General features: G+C 46.4%; 1 protein-coding gene across 1 annotated transcript; it reads left to right on the top strand.

The window, feature by feature from the left end:
* Window positions 1–1114: 1114 nt before the first annotated feature.
* On the top strand, window positions 1115–1843 carry LOC141147382 (taste receptor type 2 member 9-like). The gene has a single exon (XM_073634614.1). The coding sequence runs from the start codon at window positions 1115–1117 to the stop codon at window positions 1841–1843; it is 729 nt and encodes a 242-aa protein (XP_073490715.1).
* Window positions 1844–19265: the final 17422 nt, after the last annotated feature.

Here is a 19265-nt window from a genome sequence, read left to right as displayed (position 1 = left end):
AGTACATCAGGTGTGATCAATTTTCAGTGATTGGCACCATGGCTTGTAGACTTTATAACTTTCACAAAGACCAAGTAATATACAATAATTTTGTTTTTTTATTTTTTCTTTTTTTTTTTTTTTTTTTTATATTTATTATGCAATCACCCCTTTCCCCCTTATATATATATTTTAATAATTTAAGAATTGTGGGAAAAATTACAACTTCAGAAAACTCACCATGCCTCTTACTAAATACCTTTGACTGTCTACTTTCCAAAAAGGGGTCATAAGACCCGTGTAGACTCTATAACTTTCACAAAGACCAAATAATACACACTAATTTGGGTTTTTTATACCAAAGAAATGTAGCAGTATAAATTTTGGTCAAAACGTATAAATAAAAATTACTTATTTGCTAACTTTTATAACAGAAACTAAGAAAAACACATTTTTTTTTTCAAAAATTGTTGGTCTTTTTTTAATTTACAGCATAAAAAACCCAGTGGTGATTAAATACCACAAAAAGAAAGCTCTATTTGTGTGAAAAAAATGTCATATTGGTACAATGTTGCATGACTGAGTAATTATCACTCAAAGTTTACATCATTAATCTCACAGCACTGGAAGCTGAACATTGGCCTGGGCAAGAAGGGGGTGAAAGTGCTCTGTATTGAGGTGGTTAAAGAGCTATCAGTACATAGAACGTACATAGAACGTATGCTTTAGGTAATGAACTTGTTAAAAAGTAGTGAGATATCAGACATCAAAAATAAATAAATCAACCTGCATCTCATGCAAAAGAGATTTCCTTCTGCCAAGCATCATGTAAAGCACCTCATCATGTGATCATATTCCATAATATCAGATAGAGAAGATTCAGTGAGTATCGGCGTTCGTTGGATTCCAGCTGACAACCTCAGGTCACCTCACACTGACAGAGCCAGGATCCCGGGCAGGACAGGACATGTCTCCTCTCTGGTGGGTTTGGTCGGCATTTTGCCTCTTGGAATGTGTGGTGACAATTTATTTAAATTCCTACATTGTCTTCTTCAATGGGAGAAGCCTGACAGAAGGTGGTAAGAGGAATCCAGTTAGCCTCATCCAGATGGTCATGGGAATAAATAAAGTGACTATGCGCTGCATATGGATTGTTAATGATGTGGCTTTTTGGTTACCAGATATTTTTGAATCACCTCCTTATAATGCCGTAGCTTTTCTTCTTTACTTCCACATGTATTTCAACTACTGGCTGTTGGCCTGGCTCTGCATGTATTATTCCATCTTCATCACCAACTTCAGCCACCGAATGTTTCTCTGGATTAAAAGGAATCTGTTGGCTTTCCTGAATCAGGTGCTCTTCCTGACGGGAGTCGGATCACTGGCCATAGCTCTTCTCGTATACATGTGGAGATGTACGGTATTTGTCAAAAATTCTGCGAATGGAACAACCATTGAAGATGTTTCCATTACTTACTTTTATAAGACCGGTGCCATCATCCTTGGCTCCTTCCTTCCATTTACTGACATTGCCATCTCCCTCGTGGTCTCCTTGTCATCTCTTCTGAAGCACGTCAACAATGTCAGCCAGACTGGTTTTGATGTTCAGGTCCATGTCACCCTCATAAAATCAATAGTCATGTTTCTCATTCTTTCAGTCTCTTACTTCCTTATTTACATCATTAATCTCACGGCAGAATTTAAGCTTAAAGATCCTTTGCAATGTATCGTCTGGTTACTGGTAGTGCTGGCTCCAACGATGGAAACCATGATCGTTATACGGGCCAGTCCCAAAATGAGGAAGAACTTTCCAGGATGGTTCTGTGCCAGGGGGACTGGGGGCAGTTCAGTGGATTTATTTTGAAGAATTCGAAAGACAACCCAAGTCACAGAAAAGACGGAGATCCGTATATCATAAAGACTTATTGAAGACTAATTATCAGCAAGCTAAACTCGAGTTCTCCATGATCACCACTCCAAAGCCAGGGGAGCATGTGCCAGGTGTGCCTTTTTTCTTCTACCCAATGTGACAAACAGCCCCAGTGGGTCCAGGGCGGCGTCATGGATGGGGTTCACCTGTTGCCGAGACTCTGACATTTTATTAAATGAGTGAGTGATAGTGGTAGGTCTGTATAGTAAAATTGTATTTTTTTTAAATTATACCCAAGATATGCTGACCATGACCTTTGACCCCAGCCTTGAGCTTTGACCCTGATCTTGACCCTAACACTAACTCTGACAAACCTTCATCTTGTTATTGTTTTCTTTGTTTTTTGAATCCTTAATTTTAATTTCTTTATTTTATTATTTTACACACTTTTCTTTGTGTATATCTTCCTCTCCTGCAAGAAGATAAAGATACAATGTATTTCCTCTTCATGCAGAAGAGGAAGTAAACACAGGGGTGGGCTCACAGTGACTGATCACTGTGATAGCCAATCAGAGTCTATTAACAGCGATCAATATAACCGGGAATCCGGGGTCCCAATCAGTAGTACGAGACCCAGGGTTCTCGGTGAGAGCCAAGTCTCTGTTCTCTGAGCATGCTGTGCACCTCTCTCCCAGCACAAAGATAGAGATACACATATAAGCAGCCCCATGGAAAAAGACCAACTTCCGTGAGGCCACATATATGCGTACGGGTGGCAGGAAGGGGTTAAGTTGCAGCTGAAATAAAAAAGGACACTGTAAAGGCTACCAGGATTGGCTTCAACTCACAGCCTTGATGTGGAGCTGTCACTAAGTTGCTCATGACCACTGGGTAAAAAACACAACTCTGGAATCCTCCAGAGATTGATCAGCTGTGGGGGGCTTCACCAATACCTGGATTTCAAACCCCAGAATGACATAAGAACTGCCCTGATGAAGGGTGTTTTTGGCTCCCAAAATGTGTTGGATTTATTCTGCTGTTAATTTTATAATTAAGTCATCTGGGACTCTTGGACATTTGGCGCTCTCATTAGCTGGTATATACATGTTTTTCACCTGACTGTTTTCATCAATGACTTGCACAATTTGGAGAAATGAGAGTGGCACTGAATTAGACAGTTAGACTTCTTTATTCCCTCCAAGCAGTTTGGATCCTTGTCAGACTTCACACACCCACTAAATGGTGGAGTTCAGGTGTTTCCAGTGAAGGGTATTGCTAATACTAAAACATACAAAGGAATTATAGACAATTGTGTGCTTTCAACCTTGTGGTGACAGTTTTGGGAAGGCTGTTTTGGGTCAAGAATGACTGCTCACAAAGCCAGCTCCATAAGGACATGGTTTGGCCAGTTTGGTGTGGAGGAACTCAAGTGTCCTGCACCGATCCCTATTATCAACCCTACTGAACACCTTTGAGATGAATTGGAACCCCAATGGTGAGCCAGCTCAAAAAGACATGGTGTGACCACTTTGGTGTTGAGGGGCTCAAATGTCCTGCACAGAGCCCTGAACTCAACCCTACTGAGCATATTTGGGATGAATTGGAATGCTGATTGTGAAGCAGGTCTTCTCATCCAACATTAGTACCTGGCCTCAACCCAACGGAATACCTTTGGGATGAGTTAGTACATTGATTGTGAGCCAGGTCTTCTCATTCAGCATCACTACATGACTTCAACCCTGCTGAACACCAATGGAATAGACCTTTGGGATGAATTGGAGCACAAATTGTCAACTAGGCTTTCTCATCCAACATCAGAACCTGACCTTAACCCCAATAAATACTGAATTGGATGAATTGGAACGCTAATTGTGAACCAGGTCTTCTCATCCAATGTTAGTACCTGACCTCACAAATGAACATTTTGGATGAACCCTCTGCACACTGCATACCATTAGTAGGGAACTTTGCTATAAAGGGTATGTGTTGATTTGTCTTGGAAGGGGGAATTTGGGGGGCAGAATGGGGTAAGTATTTATTTTAGGAGGGGAAAGGGTGAGCTATCAGTACATATAAATTTAGGTTAATAAGGTTTAAAGCAGGGGTCTCCAAACTTTTGAAACAAAGGGCCAATTTACTGCCCTTCAAAGTTTAGGAGGGCCAGACTGTTACCAGTGGGAGTAGAAAATGCCTTGGCTTCGGTGGGAGCAAACAATGCCATAGGCTTGGTGGTCAATGGGAGTGAAAAATTACATCACTGGCATCAGTGACACCAGTGAAGAAATAATGCACCATCACTGGTGTCAGTGAGAGGAATAGAGCCCCATGTTAGTGTTGGTAGGAGGAATGGTGCCCCTTTGTTGGTGCCAATGGGAGGAATAGTACCCCATCAATGATGTCAATGAGAGGAATAGTGCCCCATACATGGTGTCAGTAGAAGAATTAGTTCCCCATCTCTGGTGTCAGTGTGAGGAATAATAATCCATTGTTGGTGTCAGAAGGAGGAATAGTGCCCCATTGTTGATGCCAGTGGGAGGAATAGTGTCCCATCATTGTTGCCAGAGGGAGGAATAGTGCCCCATCATTGGTGTCAGTGGGAGGAATAGTGCCCCATAATTGGTGCCAGGTTGGAGGAATAGTGCCCCATAATTGGTGCCAGTGGGAGGAATAGTGCCCCATTGTTGGTGCCAGTGGGACAATTAGTGCCCCATAATTGGATTCAGTCAGAGAATTAGTTCCCCAACTCTGGTGTCAGTGGAAGGAATAGTGCCTCATATCAGTGAACAGAATAGTTTCCTATGACCTGTCCTCCCAGGTGACAGCTTTTTTAAAACTAAGGGCGGGGCCACACATGCCGTCATCGGGTGAGCCCGCCCCCCTCTGACGCACGGGGACAGCCCTATGGCTTTCCCCTTAGGGGGGCGGACCGTCTGACGTACTGTACAAGTGTATGAAATTAAGAATAGTTTCCAGAGGGCCAGATAAAGGCAAGCAAAGGGCCACATCCGACCCAAGGGCCACAGTTTGGAGGCCCCTGATTTAAAGTAACAAACTGGTTAAAAAGTATTGACATATCACTATCATGTGGTGGAAAAAAATCAACCTGCATCTCATGCAAAAGAGATTTTCTCCTGCCAAGCATCATGTAAAGCACCTCATCATGTGATCATATTCCATAATATCAGATAGAGAAGATTCAGTGAGTATCGGTGTTCGTTGGATTCCAGCTGACAACCTCAGGTCACCTCACACTGACGGAGCCAGGATCCCGGGCAGGACAGGACATGTCTCCTCTCTGGTGGATTTGGTCGGCATTTTGCCTCTTGGAATGTGTGGTGACAATTTATTTCAATTCCTACATTGTCTTCTTCAATGGGAGAAGCCTGACAGAAGGTGGTAAGAGCAAAATAAATACATACGCTGCGCTTCCACAATAACTCTACACATTCAGTGTATGTGATAACCAAAGTGCATAAAAAATCATACAGTGAAAAACACAGTCTCTGACAACTGTAAATAGTGACTATAGTGCAACAAATAAAAAATATATATAAAAATATGTAAAAACTTTTGGAATGAATAAACGATGATGAACAAATATGCTACTATAAAGTGCTAACATGCATCCATGTGGTAAATAATTATACCAAAATGAATAGTGTCCATAGGATCATATATGATATATAATTTGATCCACTAGAGTAGGGAGGACCCGAACACCCCCCCGGTTCAGTTCACACCAGAACATGCGAACAGGCAAAAAATTTGTTAGAACACGCGAACACCCTTAAAGTCTATGTGACATGAAAGGAATAAAAGTACTCGCGGCTATAATGAATTGTCGGTACCGGCAATACACATAAAAGTAATTGAAAAAAACAGCATGGGATTCCCCCATTGCGTAGGGGTCCCCCCAATTTCCATACCAGGCCCTTCAGGTCTGGTATGGATTTTAAGGGGAACCCCGTGCCAAAATTTAAAAAGTAATGGCGGGGGGGTCCCCCCAAAAATCCATACCAGACCCTTATCTGAGCACACAACCTTGGCAGGCCGCAGGAAAAGAGGGGAAAGAGCGCCCCCCCTTGAACCGTACCAGGCCACATGCCCTCGACATGGGGAGGGTGCTTTGGGGTAGCACCCCAAAGCACCTTGTCCCCATGTTGATGGGGACAAGGGCCTCATCCCCACAACCCTTGCCCGGTGGTTGTGGGGGTCTGTGGGCGGGGGCTTATCGGAATCTGGAAGCCCCCTTTAACAAGGGGACCCCCAGATCCCGGCCTCCCCCCTGTGTGAAATGGTAACGGGGTAACCCGTCCTTGCAGGTGACAGTTCTTTTATAACTGAGGACGGTGCCACGCGCTGACATCCCTGGGTGACCCCGCCCCCCTCTGATGAATGGGGACATCCCTATGGCTTTCCCATAGCGTCAAAGGGGCGGGGCCACCCACTGACATATTCTGGTGACCCCTCTGACGCTATGGGAAAGCCATAGGGATGTCTCTGTGTGTCAGAGGGGGGCGGGGTCACCTGGGGATATCAGCGGGTGGCCCCGCCGCCTGCTGACACTACGGGGAAGCCATGGGAATGTTCCCGTGCATCAGAGGGGGCGGGATCACCCGGGGACATCAGCAGGTGGCCCCACCCTCAGTTATAAAAGAACTGTCACCTGCGAGGACGCGTCATACGGCGGGTGTCTCCCATTGAGGCAGGTTGGTGCGGCTTTTTTTATTTTCGGTCCATCGGTGGAGCAAGAGAAGAAGAAGAATGGACTACGTGGGACATTTTTATTTTTTAATAAAGAACTTGTCCCAAACCATGTTTTGTCATGTTTAACATTTTCACACTTATTTTGTGAAATAGTAGGGGTACATTTGTACCCCATTACCATTTCACATGGGGGGGATGGAATCTGGTGGTCCCCTTGTTAAAGGGGGCTTCCAGATTCCGATAAGCCTCCCACCCAAAGACCCCCACAACCACCGGGCAAGGGTTGTGGGGATGAGGCCCTTGTCCCCATCAACATGGGGACAAGGTGCTTTGGGGGGCTACCCCAAATCACCCTCCCCATGTTGAGGGCATGTGGCCTGGTACAGTTAAGGAGGGGAGGGTGCTCTCTCATCCCCCTCTTTTCCTGCAGCCTGCCAGGTTGCATGCTTGGAAAAGAGTCTGGAATGGATATTTGGGGGGACCCCCACACCATTTTTTTTTTAAATTTTGGCGAAGGGTTCCCCTTAACATCCATTCAAGTCTGGTATGGGTTTTGAGGGGGACCCCAACGCCATCCATTTTTTTTATTTTGGCGCGGGGTTCCCCTTAATATCCATACCAGACCTGAAATGCCTGATATGGAATTTGGGGGGACCCCCACGCAATTTTCTTTTAAAATTCTGGTTCATTTGTACCCCCGTTACCATTTCACATGGGGGGGAGGCTGGGATCTGGGGGTCCCCTTGTTAAAGGGGGCTTCCAGATTCCGATAAGCCCCCCGCCCAAAGACCCCCACAACCACCGGGCAAGGGTTGTGGGGATGAGGCCCTTGTCCCCATCAACATGGGGACAAGGTGCTTTGGGGGGCTACCCCAAAACACCCTCCCCATGTTGAGGGTATGTGGCCTGGTACGGTTCAGGAGGGGGGTGCTCTCTCATCCCCCCCTCTTTTCCTGCAGCCTGCCAGGTTGCATGCGCGGATAAGGGTCTGGTATGAATTTTTGGGGGGACCCCACGCCATTTTTTTTCTAAATTTTGGCACGGGTTTCCCTTAAAATCCATACCAGACCTGATGGGTCTGGTATGGATTTTGAGGGGGACCCCCACGCAATTTTTTTTTTAAATTTTGGTTCGGGGTTCCCCTTAATATTCATACCAGACCCAAAGGGCAATGGTCCTGGTAATGGACTGTGGGGGAATCCCATGCCATTTTTTTCAATGACTTTCAGGTGTATTGCCGAGACCCAACAATTCATTATAGCCATGAGTAGGGATGAGCCGACCCCCCCCCCTTGTTGGGTTCGCACCAGAACATGCGAACAGGCAAAAAATTTGTTTGAACACGCGAACACCGTTAAAGTCTATGGGACACGAACATGAATAATCAAAAGTGCTAATTTTAAAGGCTTATATGCAAGTTATTGTCATAAAAAGTGTTTGGGGACCCGGGTCCTGCCCCAGGGGACATGGATCAATGCAAAAAAAAGTTTTAAAAATGGCCGTTTTTTCAGGAGCAGTGATTTTAATAATGCTTAAAGTCAAACAATAAAGGTGTAATATCCCTTTAAATTTTGTACCTGGGGGGTGTCTATAGTATGCCTGTAAAGGGGCGCATGTTTCCCGTGTTTAGAACAGTCCGAGAGCAAAATGACATTTCAAAGGAAAAAAAGTAGTTTAAAACTACTCGTTTCTAATAATGAATTGCCGGTCCGACAATACACATAAAAATTAATTGATAAAAACGGCATGGGAATTCCCCACAGGGGAACCCCGAACCAAAATGTAAAAAAAAATGATGTGGGGGTCCCCCTCAAAATCTATACCAGAACTGATTTTAAGGGGAACCCCACGCCAAAATTTTTTTTTAAATGGCGCGGGGTCACCCCAAAAATCCATACCAGACCCTTATCCGAGCACGCAACCTGGCAGGCTGCAGGAAAAGGGGGGGACCAAGAGAGCGCCCCCCCTCCTGAACAGTACCAGGCCACATGCCCTCAACATTGGATGGGTGCTTTGGGGTAGCCCCCCAAAACACCTTGTCCCCATGTTGATGGGGACAAGGGCCTCATCCCCACATCCCTTGCCCGGTGGTTGTGGGGGTCTGCGGGCGGGGGGCTTATCAGAATCTGGAAGCCCTCTTTAACAAGAGGACCCCCAGATCCCAGCCCTCCCCCCTTTGTGAAATGGTAGGGGTACCCCTACCATTTCACTTCAGTTTCTTCTTCTTCTTCTGGTTCTTCCTCCGGTGTTCTCGTCCAGCATCTTCCTCCGCGGTGCCGGCGTCTTCTTCCCTTTGTCTTCTCGGGCCGCTCCACATTCAGCATGATGGGAGGCTCCTGCTGTGTGACGCTTCTCCTCTTCTGATGGTTCTTAAATAACAGAGGGCGGGGCCACCCAATGACCCCACCCCCCTCTGACGCACAGTGAGTTCCCTGTCCGCCCCCTCTGACATCACCGGGAATGCCACAAGGAAGTCCCCGTCAAGTCCCTGTGCGTCAGAGGGGGGTGGGGTCCGTTATTTAAGAACCGTCAGAAGACGAGAAGCGTCACACAGCGGGAGCCTCCCATCATGCTGGATGCAGAGCGGCCCTAGAAGACGAAGGGAAGAAGATGCCGCGGAGGAAGATGCCAGACGAGAACACTGGAGGAAGAACCAGAAGAACCAGAAGAAGAAGAAAATGGAGGAAGAAACCGAAGGAAGATAGAAGAAAGAAGAAGCATTTAAATAAAGTAATTGTCAAAAACTGTCTCTTGTCATTTTTAACATTTTTGACACTTTTTTTGTGAAATGGTTACCATTTCACACAGGGGGGAGGGCCAGGATCTGGGGGTCCCCTTGTTAAAGGGGGCTTCCAGATTCCGATAAGCCCCCACCCGCAGACCCCCACAACCACCGGGCAAGGGTTGTGGGGATGAGGCCCTTGTCCCCATCAACATGGGGACAAGGTATTTTGGGGGGCTACGGTGGCCTGGTATGGTTCAGGAGGGGGGGCGCTCTCTCTTCCCCCCTCTTTTCCTGCGGCCTGCCAGGTTGCGTGCTCGGATAAGGGTCTGGTATGGATTTTTACCCCACAGTACCCCACAGGGGGGGGGTTTTGTAATTAATAAACTGTTAAAACTATATTACACCATCCAGTCCTTTTTTTACTAAATCGAGGTATTGCGTTGACGGATCCAGGAGTCCGGTTAAAACTGCAGAGCCCAGAGTTGGTTCACAGGGGTGTTATGACTGAGCTTAAGTGTAAAGTCACACGCTCTGAGGTGAGCATTTAATACCTAGGGGAATGCCAAAGACAATCCAAGTCAGCTGATCTAGCTACGAACTCACTTGGTTGTAGAAGTGTATGAAATTTAGAATTTATTTATCAGCTAAACTAAAGTTCTCCATGATCACCACTCCACGGGCCCAAGCCATGGGAGTATGTACCAAGTGTGCCTTTTTTCTTCTACAGCCCCGGTAGGCCCAAGGCAGCATCATGGATGGGGTTTCCCTGCTGCAAAGACTTGGACATTTAAAAAAATAAGTGGGTGATAGTGGTAGGTCTGTGTAGTAGTATGCAGGGATTAATCACTGACAACACCTTTTTCTCCCCAACCTGGGGTATCATTCCTCCCTGGGTCTCAGGACCTGCATCACCTGTTGGATGGCACTGTAGTACCTAGAGCTGAAGGTTGTAATTCCGGTGTCGACCAGTTTGTGTTTTTCCAGGTAGTAAATACCCTCACAACAGCCAGCATCAGGTGAAGACTGATTGCTGGGATCTGCTGGCTGCTGGGAGGGTTTTTAGTCCCTCCTCTACTATTTACTCTTGCTTCAGTGTTTTGCCTGATACCGCTTGCTGATTTATCCTGAGTCTAGATCCTGCTCCAGCCATGTATCTGTACCTTGTACCCTGCTGCCTTGTTCCCAGCCCTGGTTCCCCTTCCTAATAGTTTCTTGTACCTCCAGATTTACCCTATTGATCCTTGCTACACTTCTTTCCTGTATAAATTGTTAGTTTGTTAGTAAATCTTCATGTTTGCTGTGTATTGTATTTACTGGTGTTTGGATGGGTTTTGTTACACTATTAATAAATCTTATTTGAAGTGATATTAAAGCTTCCATTATTTTTATTAAAATAACAAATATGTCATATTTACCTGCTCTCTGTAATGGTTTTATGCTGGGTATCCCTGATCCTCCTCTTCTTGGGTCCCCTGCTGGTGCTCCTGGCTCCCCCCGCTGAGTGCCCCCATTGAAAGTTGCTTTCTATGGGGGAAGTCATGTGGGCTTGCTTCCAAGCCACACTGTCTACATCTATTGACACAGACAGGGGTCCCACCGCCTGCCCCCTCATCATAAGATTTTATTGATGGGAGCCAATGGCTGCTGCTGCTATCTTTCTGCCCAGTGAGGAGGGACAGGGAGATCCACTGCTCTCATTCACAGTTCTGGATGGAGATTGGGCTCAGGTAAGTATAAGGGGGGCTGAGGGCTTCAGCTACATGAATCTGGTCACCCCTGCTGCCGGATGTCTGCTCTTGGTATCCCTGACACTGGGATAAGTATGGGTGTGCATGATAGTGGGACCGCATGCAGCAGGTGCTGGTATCTGTGGTGCTCATCCAAGCACGATATGTAGTCTGAGATGGAAGGACGCCGCACTCCTAAAGCCGTCAATAGACAGTTCAAACCATGTATGGGCAATACGAATGTATCCAAGATCGATCAATCAGCTTGGGTACAACCAGCCTGCTAGATTTTACATGCGATTATTGCCAGCAATAATCACTGTGTTCTCCTGGCGGGGATGGCTTCACCCCCCCCCCATCAGAACACAATGGCTCCACGGGAGGGATTCCCCTGTAAAAACAGTCTGTGTTGATGGGGGAATCAAGCAATTTGGGAGCAACCACAGTTTGCAGGAAAGAAAATTGTGCCATCTATGTCCTGCCTAACAAATTTGTGGAAAGTTTAAGTGAACAGTGACCTCGGTCTAGGCTCCACCTAGGCAATGTCCCCTGATGTGTTTTACCCCACCAATGGGGCTTGAACACAGAGGTGGGCCCAAGCCCCATGGATGAGACGAAATGCATCAGGGAGTAAGGCCTAGGAGGAGCCTAGGCTGAGGTCGCTCTTTACTTAAACTTACACATGGGTTGTTAGGAAGGCGGCGTCCTTCCATCTCAGACTGAATACCGTGCTTGGATAAGCACCACAGACGCCAGCACCTGCTACATAGTGGATCGGCGGAAAGGATCGATTGGGCTTGAAGCAGCACTCAAAACTATTTGATGGGATTTGCACTTTACTCTTATGTATTGTGATCAGTGTAGTGAACTAAAATGAAATATATATATTGTGATCAATGTATTTGTTTTCTCTCTGACCAATCACAGGGAGCCGGCACAATGTCTTTGAACCGAGTCCCAACACCAACATTAATGGGCTCACTTGCTGCCCAAGGGCTATTTCTGGAGTGATGTTCATAAAATGGCACCCCAAAAATAGATGTCCATGGCTCAGCCATATGTTTTATTATTACTTTTTTACAATACAGTAACAGAGTAATGGATAAAATGACACTAAAATGATGATTCTGGTACAAGGCATTGCAACAGTATGTACAATAGGAACAAAGACACTGAAATCAGACACTAAAAAAAATAGAATTAAAAAATAAAATGAATAAAAAAAGTTTACATATTGAAAAAAAAGGGTAAGAAAAATATATATACCCCCCCCCCCCCCAGGAATATAATAGTTAAGGGGAAAGGGGGATGAAGTAGCTAATTAGGGCTGATTAAGGTGAATGAAAAGCCAGTTTAGCCAGTGGCGGCCCGTCCATAAGAGGCCCTAATCCATGCGTCCAGCCCCTAATCTACATGCAGGGTGCTGGACGCATGGATTTCAATGGGGCTTTTTTTTTTGAAGCACATGATTAGAGCCTGAGGCTCTAATTGGCTTCAAAAGAGGGTGAGCTTGGGGCACAGAGCACTGTGCCCTGAGCCCACCCAGTTGTGTGATAATAGCGAATTTATATATTCGCTGTTGTCTTCCTGATTCTTTTCCCGGCCATTGATCGCCGCCTTCCAGTCCATCTCCCGTGGGGGGGCATTGATCGCTGCCTTCCCATCCATCTCCTTTCGGGGGGGGTTGTTGATCTCCGGCTTCCCGTCCATCTCCCATGGGGGGTATTAATCACTGCCTTCCCATCCATCTCCTGCGGGGGGGTTGTTGATCGTTGCTTTCCCATCCATCTCCCGTGGGGGGGGCATTGATCACCACCTTCCCATCCATCTCCCGTGGGGGGGCTTTGATCGCCACCTTCCTGTCCATCTCCCGTAGGGGGGCATTGATCGCTACCTTCCCATCCATCTCCTGCGGGGGGTTGTTGATCGCCACATTCCTGTCCATCTCAGGTGGAGGGGCATTGATCATTGCCTTCTCATTCGTTTACCATGCAGGAAGAGGGGTTCGCCGCCTTCCCATCCATCTCCCGTGGGGGGGTGGTGTTAGTTTGCCATCCCCCCCCAAAAATATTGAACATCAGCCGCCACTGGGTTTAACCTATTTCTGGCAACACCATAAAGCATTTGTCAGCACAGAACGGCTTCCAGTTTGCAAGATCGGTATGCCCCACATTGGCGCATTAGCAACCCCAACCCTCTTTTTTGGGTGCTGCCGCCACAACTTGCCTCTCTACTGGCATTGATGTCCACTGCACAGCCCAATCCTACCCCTCATGTCCTCTGCCTCCCCCACTTCTCTCCCTGTAGCAAAGGAAACATTGGATTGTGCAGGGCAGAAGCAGCTGGTGCTCAGCAAGTAGGACAGGCAGATTCCAATAAAGCAGCAGAATCTGTGCCTTCTGCACTGTCCTCTGTCTCTGCCAGTGGCGGCTGGTCCATAAGGGATACAGGGGCAATAGGAATTTTTTTTTTTTTTTTAAATGGCGTAGGTTCCCCTCAAAAATTGGGGGACCCTGCCCCCCCCTCTGATGCAATGGGAATTCTGCACTGCATCAGAGGCGGTCGGGGTCACCCATACACGTCACTGGGAAACCCCAGCGTTTCCCCTTGTCAGAGGGGGACAGGGTCATGTGATGGGTGGCCCCGCCCTCAGCTACATAAGAGCTGTAAAGCTAGCGCTGCGTCATTGGCTGGGTGCCTCCGGTGGAGGCAGGATCCTGTACATGTTCCTTGCTGAAGTCACTGGAGGTCATCCATCGCTCGAGATCGAGAATTGGAATACATTGCTGGAGTAGGAGCATGGATTTATTGGATTACATTGCTGTAATTTCTTTTTAATTTTTTTATTTTTAATAAAGGACTTGTCCCAAACCGTCTCCTGTGGTTTTTTAACATTTTGACACTTTATTTTTGTGAAATGGTAGGGGTACAATGTACCCCTCACCAATTCACATGGGGGGGCCAGGATCTGGTTGTCCACTTTGTTATAGGGGGCTTCTAGATTCCAATAAGCCCCCCTGCCCGCAGACCCCCACAACCACCGGGCAAGGGTTATGGGGATGAGGCCCTTGTCCCCATCAACATGGGGACATCCTCCCCATGTTGAGGGCATGTGGCCTGATATGGTTCAGGAGGGGGGGCGCTCTCTCGTCCCCCCTCTTTTCCTGTGGCCTGCCAGGTTGCGTGCTCTGATAAGGCTCTGGTATGGATTTTCGGGGGAACCCCAAACCATTTTTTTTATTTTGGCGTGGAGTTCCCCATAAAATCGATACCAGACCCTCAGTTCTGGTACGGATTTTTGGGGGAGCCCCACGGCATTTTTTTAAAAATTTTAGCTCGGAGTTCCCCTTAATATCCTACCAGACCTGAAGGACCTGGTAATGGATTTTTGGGGGACCCCCATGCATTTTTTTTTTATTTGTCAATGATCTTCAATGAGTTTTATGTGTATTGTCGGGACCGACAATTCATTAATAGTTGGCACTAGCGCTAGTACTTTTGCATGACTTTTTTTTCCTTTAGAAATGTCATTTTGCTGTCAGACTGTTCTAAACACAGGAAACACAGGAAATTTGAAGGAATATTACACTTTTATTGTTTCACTTTAAGCATTATGCCGCGTACACACGGTCGGACTTTCTATCCTACTTGGTCCGGCACACTTTCCGACGGACTTTGTCCGCCAGGTGCGCCGGACTTTAAAACGGACGGACTTGCCCACACACGACCGGACTTTCCGGCGGGCTAAGTCCGCCCGTCTTTCCGACGGACTTTCGCCGGAGTTCCGGCGGACTTTCAGAATGAACGGACTTGCCCACACACGGACAAGTCCGTTCATTTTGAACGTGACTCAGGTGCGACAGGACTAGCAAAGGATGTCAATCTTGCCGCTTTTATCGGCGAGATTGACACCTTGCGAGCCCCGTCGCGGGTCATACCAGGCCCTTAGGTCTGGTATGGATTATAAAGGGAACCCCGCTACGCTATGCTTTGGGGGAGGGGGCCCCGACAACCCTGGCCGTTGGTTGTCGGGGTCTGCGGGCGGGGGGCTTATCGGAATCCGGGAGCCCCTTTTAATAACGGCCAGGGTTGTCGGGAAGAGGCCCTTGTCCTCATCAACATGGGGACAAGGTGCTTTGGGGTGGGGGGGCCCCGCAGGGCGCCCCCCTCCCCCAAAGCACCCACCCCCCATGTTGAGGGCATGCGGCCTGGTATGGTTCAGGAGGGGGGGGGGCGCTCGCTCGTCCCCACCCCCTTTCCTGACAGGCCAGGCTGCGTGCTCGGATCGGGGGTCTGGTATGGATTTTAGGGGGGACCCCATGCCGTTTTTTCGGCGTAGCGGGGTTCCCTTTATAATCCATACCAGACCTAAGGGCCTGGCATGCACCGCGCTCACCGCAATAGGAAAATTTGTTTTTCCTATTGCAGAGAGCGCGAGATGCAATACCCTGCCCTCGCATCGTATCTGGTCCGTCGGACCAGCCTACACACGAGCGGGCTTTCCGTCGGACCAGCACACACACGAGCGGACTTTCCGCCCGAAACTGAGTCCTACGGAAAGATTTAAAACTTGTTTCAAATCTAGGTCCGGCGGGCTTTTGGGAAGAAGTCCGCCGGAAAAGTCCGCCGCCGCCCACACACGGGCGGATTGTCCGGCACACTCTGGTCCGCCGGACCAAGTATGCCGGAAAGTCCGACCGTGTGTACGCGGCATAAAAGTCACTGCTCCCGAAAAAATGGGCGTTTTTGAAACTTTTTTTTGCATTGATCCATGTCCCCTGGGGCAGGACCCGGGTCCCCAAATACTTTTTATGACAATAACTTGCATATTAACCTTTAAAATGAGCACTTTTGATTTCTCCCATAGACTTTTAAAGGGTGTTCCGCGGCTTTCGAATTTGCCGCGAGCACCCCAAATTGTTCGCTGTTTGGCGAACGGGCAAACAGCCAATGTTCAAATCAAACTCATGTTCGACCCGAACAGACAGCCCATCCCTAGTCATTATAGACCCCATATCTCTCCATAAAGAGGACCTCTGACCTCCTATTAAGCCTCATACACATGATAAACAAAGGAGAAAATTGAATGACTCGCGCTATATGGATATATGTGTGGCCAAATTTGTCACACAAAGAGCACTTGATACAATATCAGTGAATATATAAACCATCTGTGTAGTGATATATCACAATCAGTGCAAACAGATCACAAAAATGGTCAATGAAACATAAATCATCAGTGCAATAATGTATCACAATCAGTGCAAACAATTAAAAAATAAAATCCAAATAAAATACACTGAAAAGAAACCCATGTGAAAGAATCAAAAATAGTCCAAAAAAAAGAACTCAAAACAGAGTGAGTTTGGCAATCGCAGGTCTTGCAACCGCATGGAACCTCAAATATGTAGAACCACCACCAAAAGTAAGATCCTGGCCGCTTACCAGAACCCCATGACCCCCCGTTACAGAGGGTCTGAAGGGGCTTTTGAGATCCTAGTAATCCGGACTTCCCAGGGACGGAGATGGAGCAGAGATGGGAATGGAAGCTGGAAAAGGGCATCAGGTGCTGGAGTAGAAATGGATGGATCCACAAGAAGGGGGCTCAACCCTCAGCATAGTGGTGTCATCATAGGAGAGAAAAAAGGGAGGGCTCCCATAGTGTAAAATCAATTGGTAATTTATTGTAGAATAAAACAAAAACACTCACATGTAGGTAAGACAATCAACATCATCAATCGGAAAAACGAACTGTGGCACCGGCCGGATGACCACAGATAGCTCGTCCTGTTAAAGTACAGCGACAGTGGGAGGTGGCGCGATGATGCCGCTCAGCTCATGACAGGCTGAGCGGCATCATCGGAGTCCTGGATTTCTGGTGGGAGGACACACAGAGGGGAGCACGGATTCCACAGATGATCTTTTCAGCACTCGGCACTTTCATTTGCACATTCAAATTATTTAAGGCTGCACTGCAAAGTTGAAGCTCACAAACTTTATTTTGAATTTTTATGGACCTTTAGTTTCATAGTTACATAGTAGGTGAGGTTGAAAAAAGACACAAGTCCATCAAGTCCAACCTATGTGTGTGATTATATGTCAGTATTACATTACATATCCCTGTATGTTGTGGTCATTCAGGTGATTATCTAATAGTTTCTTGAAGCTATCAATGCTCCCCGCTGAGACCACCGCCTGTGGAAGGGAATTCCACATCCTTGCAGCTCTTACAGTAAAGAACCCTCTACATAGTTTAAGGTTAAACCTCTTTTCTTCTAATTTTAATGAGTGGCCACGAGTCTTATTAAACTCTCTTCTGCGAAAAAGTTTTATCCCTATTGTGGGGTCACCAGTACAGTATTTGGAAATTGAAATCATATCCCCTCTCAAGCGTCTCTTCTCCAGAGAGAATAAGTTCAGAGCTCGCAACCTTTCCTCATAACTAATATCCTCCAGACCCTTTATTAGCTTTGTTGCCCTTCTTTGTACTCGCTCCATTTCCAGTACGTCCTTCCTGAGGACTGGTGCCCAGAACTGGACCGCATACTCTAGGTGCGGCCGGACCAGAGTCTTGTAGAGCGGGAGAATTATCGCTTTATCTCCGGAGTTGATCCCCCTTTTAATACCAATATTCTGTTTGCTTTATTAGCAGCAGCTTGGCATTGCATGTCATTGCTGAGCCTATCATCTACTAGGACCCCCAGGTCCTTTTCAATCCTAGATTCCCCCAGAGGTTCTCCCCCCAGTCTATAGATTGCATTCAGATTTTTGCCACCCAAATGCATTATTTTACATTTTTCTACATTGAACCTCATTTGCCATGTAGTCGCCCCTCCCCCATTAATTTGTTCAGGTCTTTTTGCAAGATTTCCACATCCTGCGGAGAAGTTATTGCCCTGCTTAGCTTAGTATCTTCTGCAAATACAGAGATTGAACTGTTTATCCCATCCTCCAGATCGTTTATGAACAAATTAAATAGGATTGGTCCCAGCACAGAACCCTGGGGAACCCCACTACCCACCCCTGACCATTCCGAGTACTGCCCATTTATCACCACCCTCTGAACACGCCCTTGTAGCCAGTTTTCAATCAATGTACTCACCCTATGGTCCATGCCAACAGACCTTATTTTGTACAGTAAACGTTTATGGAGAACTGTGTCAAATGCTTTTGCAAAATCCAGATACACCACGTCTACGGGCCTTCCTTTATCTAGATGGCAACTCACCTCCTCATAGAAGGTTAATAGATTGGTTTGGCAAGAACGATTCTTCATGAATCCATGCTGATTACTGCTAATGATATCATTCTTATTACTAAAATCTTGTATATAGTCCCTTATCATCCCCTCCAAGAGTTTACATACTATCGATGTTAGGCTAACTGGTCTGTAATTCCCAGGGATGTATTTTGGGCCCTTTTTAAATATTGGTGCTACATTGGCTTTTCTCCAATCAGCTGGTACCATTCCAGTCAATAGACTGTCTGTAAAAATTAGGAACAACGGCCTGGCAATCACTTGACTGAGTTCCCTAAGTACCCTCGGATGCAAGCCATCTGGTCCCGGTGATTTATTAATGTTAAGTTTCTCAAGTCTAATTTTAATTCCGTCCTCTGTTAACCATGTAGGTGCTTCCTGTGATGTGTCTTGAGGATAAACACTGCAGTTTTGGTTACTGAAGCCCCCCGATTCACTCGTGAATACTGAGGAGAAGAATAAATTCAATACCTTCGCCATCTCCCCATCCTTTGTAACCAGATGTCCTTCCTCATTCTTTATGGGGCCAATATGGTCTGTCCTCCCTTTTTTACTGTTTACATACTTAAAGAATTTCTTGGGATTTTTTTTGCTCTCCTCCGCTATGTGTCTTTCATGTTCTATCTTAGCCATCCTAATTGCACCCTTACATTTCTTATTGCATTCTTTATAAAGTCTGAATGCTGATGATGATCCCTCAACCTTGTATATTTTGAAGGCCTTCTCCTTTGCTTTTATATGCATTTTTACATTGGAGTTAAGCCATCCAGGACTTTTGTTCGCTCTTTTAAATTTATTACCCAATGGGATACATTGGCTAATGCCCTTATTTAATATGCTCTAAGAGCAAACCCATCTCTCCTCCGTATTCTTTGTTCCTAATATTTTATCCTAATTTATGCCTTTTAGCAAGGTTTGTAGTTTAGGGAAGTTGGCTCTTTAATTATTATCACTACTATTATTGTACATTGATTATGGTTATATTTTATTATGTTTTTT

This window comes from Aquarana catesbeiana, linkage group LG06, assembly GCF_042186555.1.
Source record: "Aquarana catesbeiana isolate 2022-GZ linkage group LG06, ASM4218655v1, whole genome shotgun sequence".
NCBI lineage: Eukaryota > Metazoa > Chordata > Amphibia > Anura > Ranidae > Aquarana > Aquarana catesbeiana.
Note: the sequence above shows the minus strand (reverse complement) of the source record. Positions and strands in the feature narration are given on the sequence as shown.

Excerpts from the sequence above, each read along its gene's own strand:
- LOC141147382 (XM_073634614.1), top strand. The coding sequence starts at position 1,115 with ATGCGCTGCATATGGATTGTTAATGATGTGGCTTTTTGGTTACCAGAT.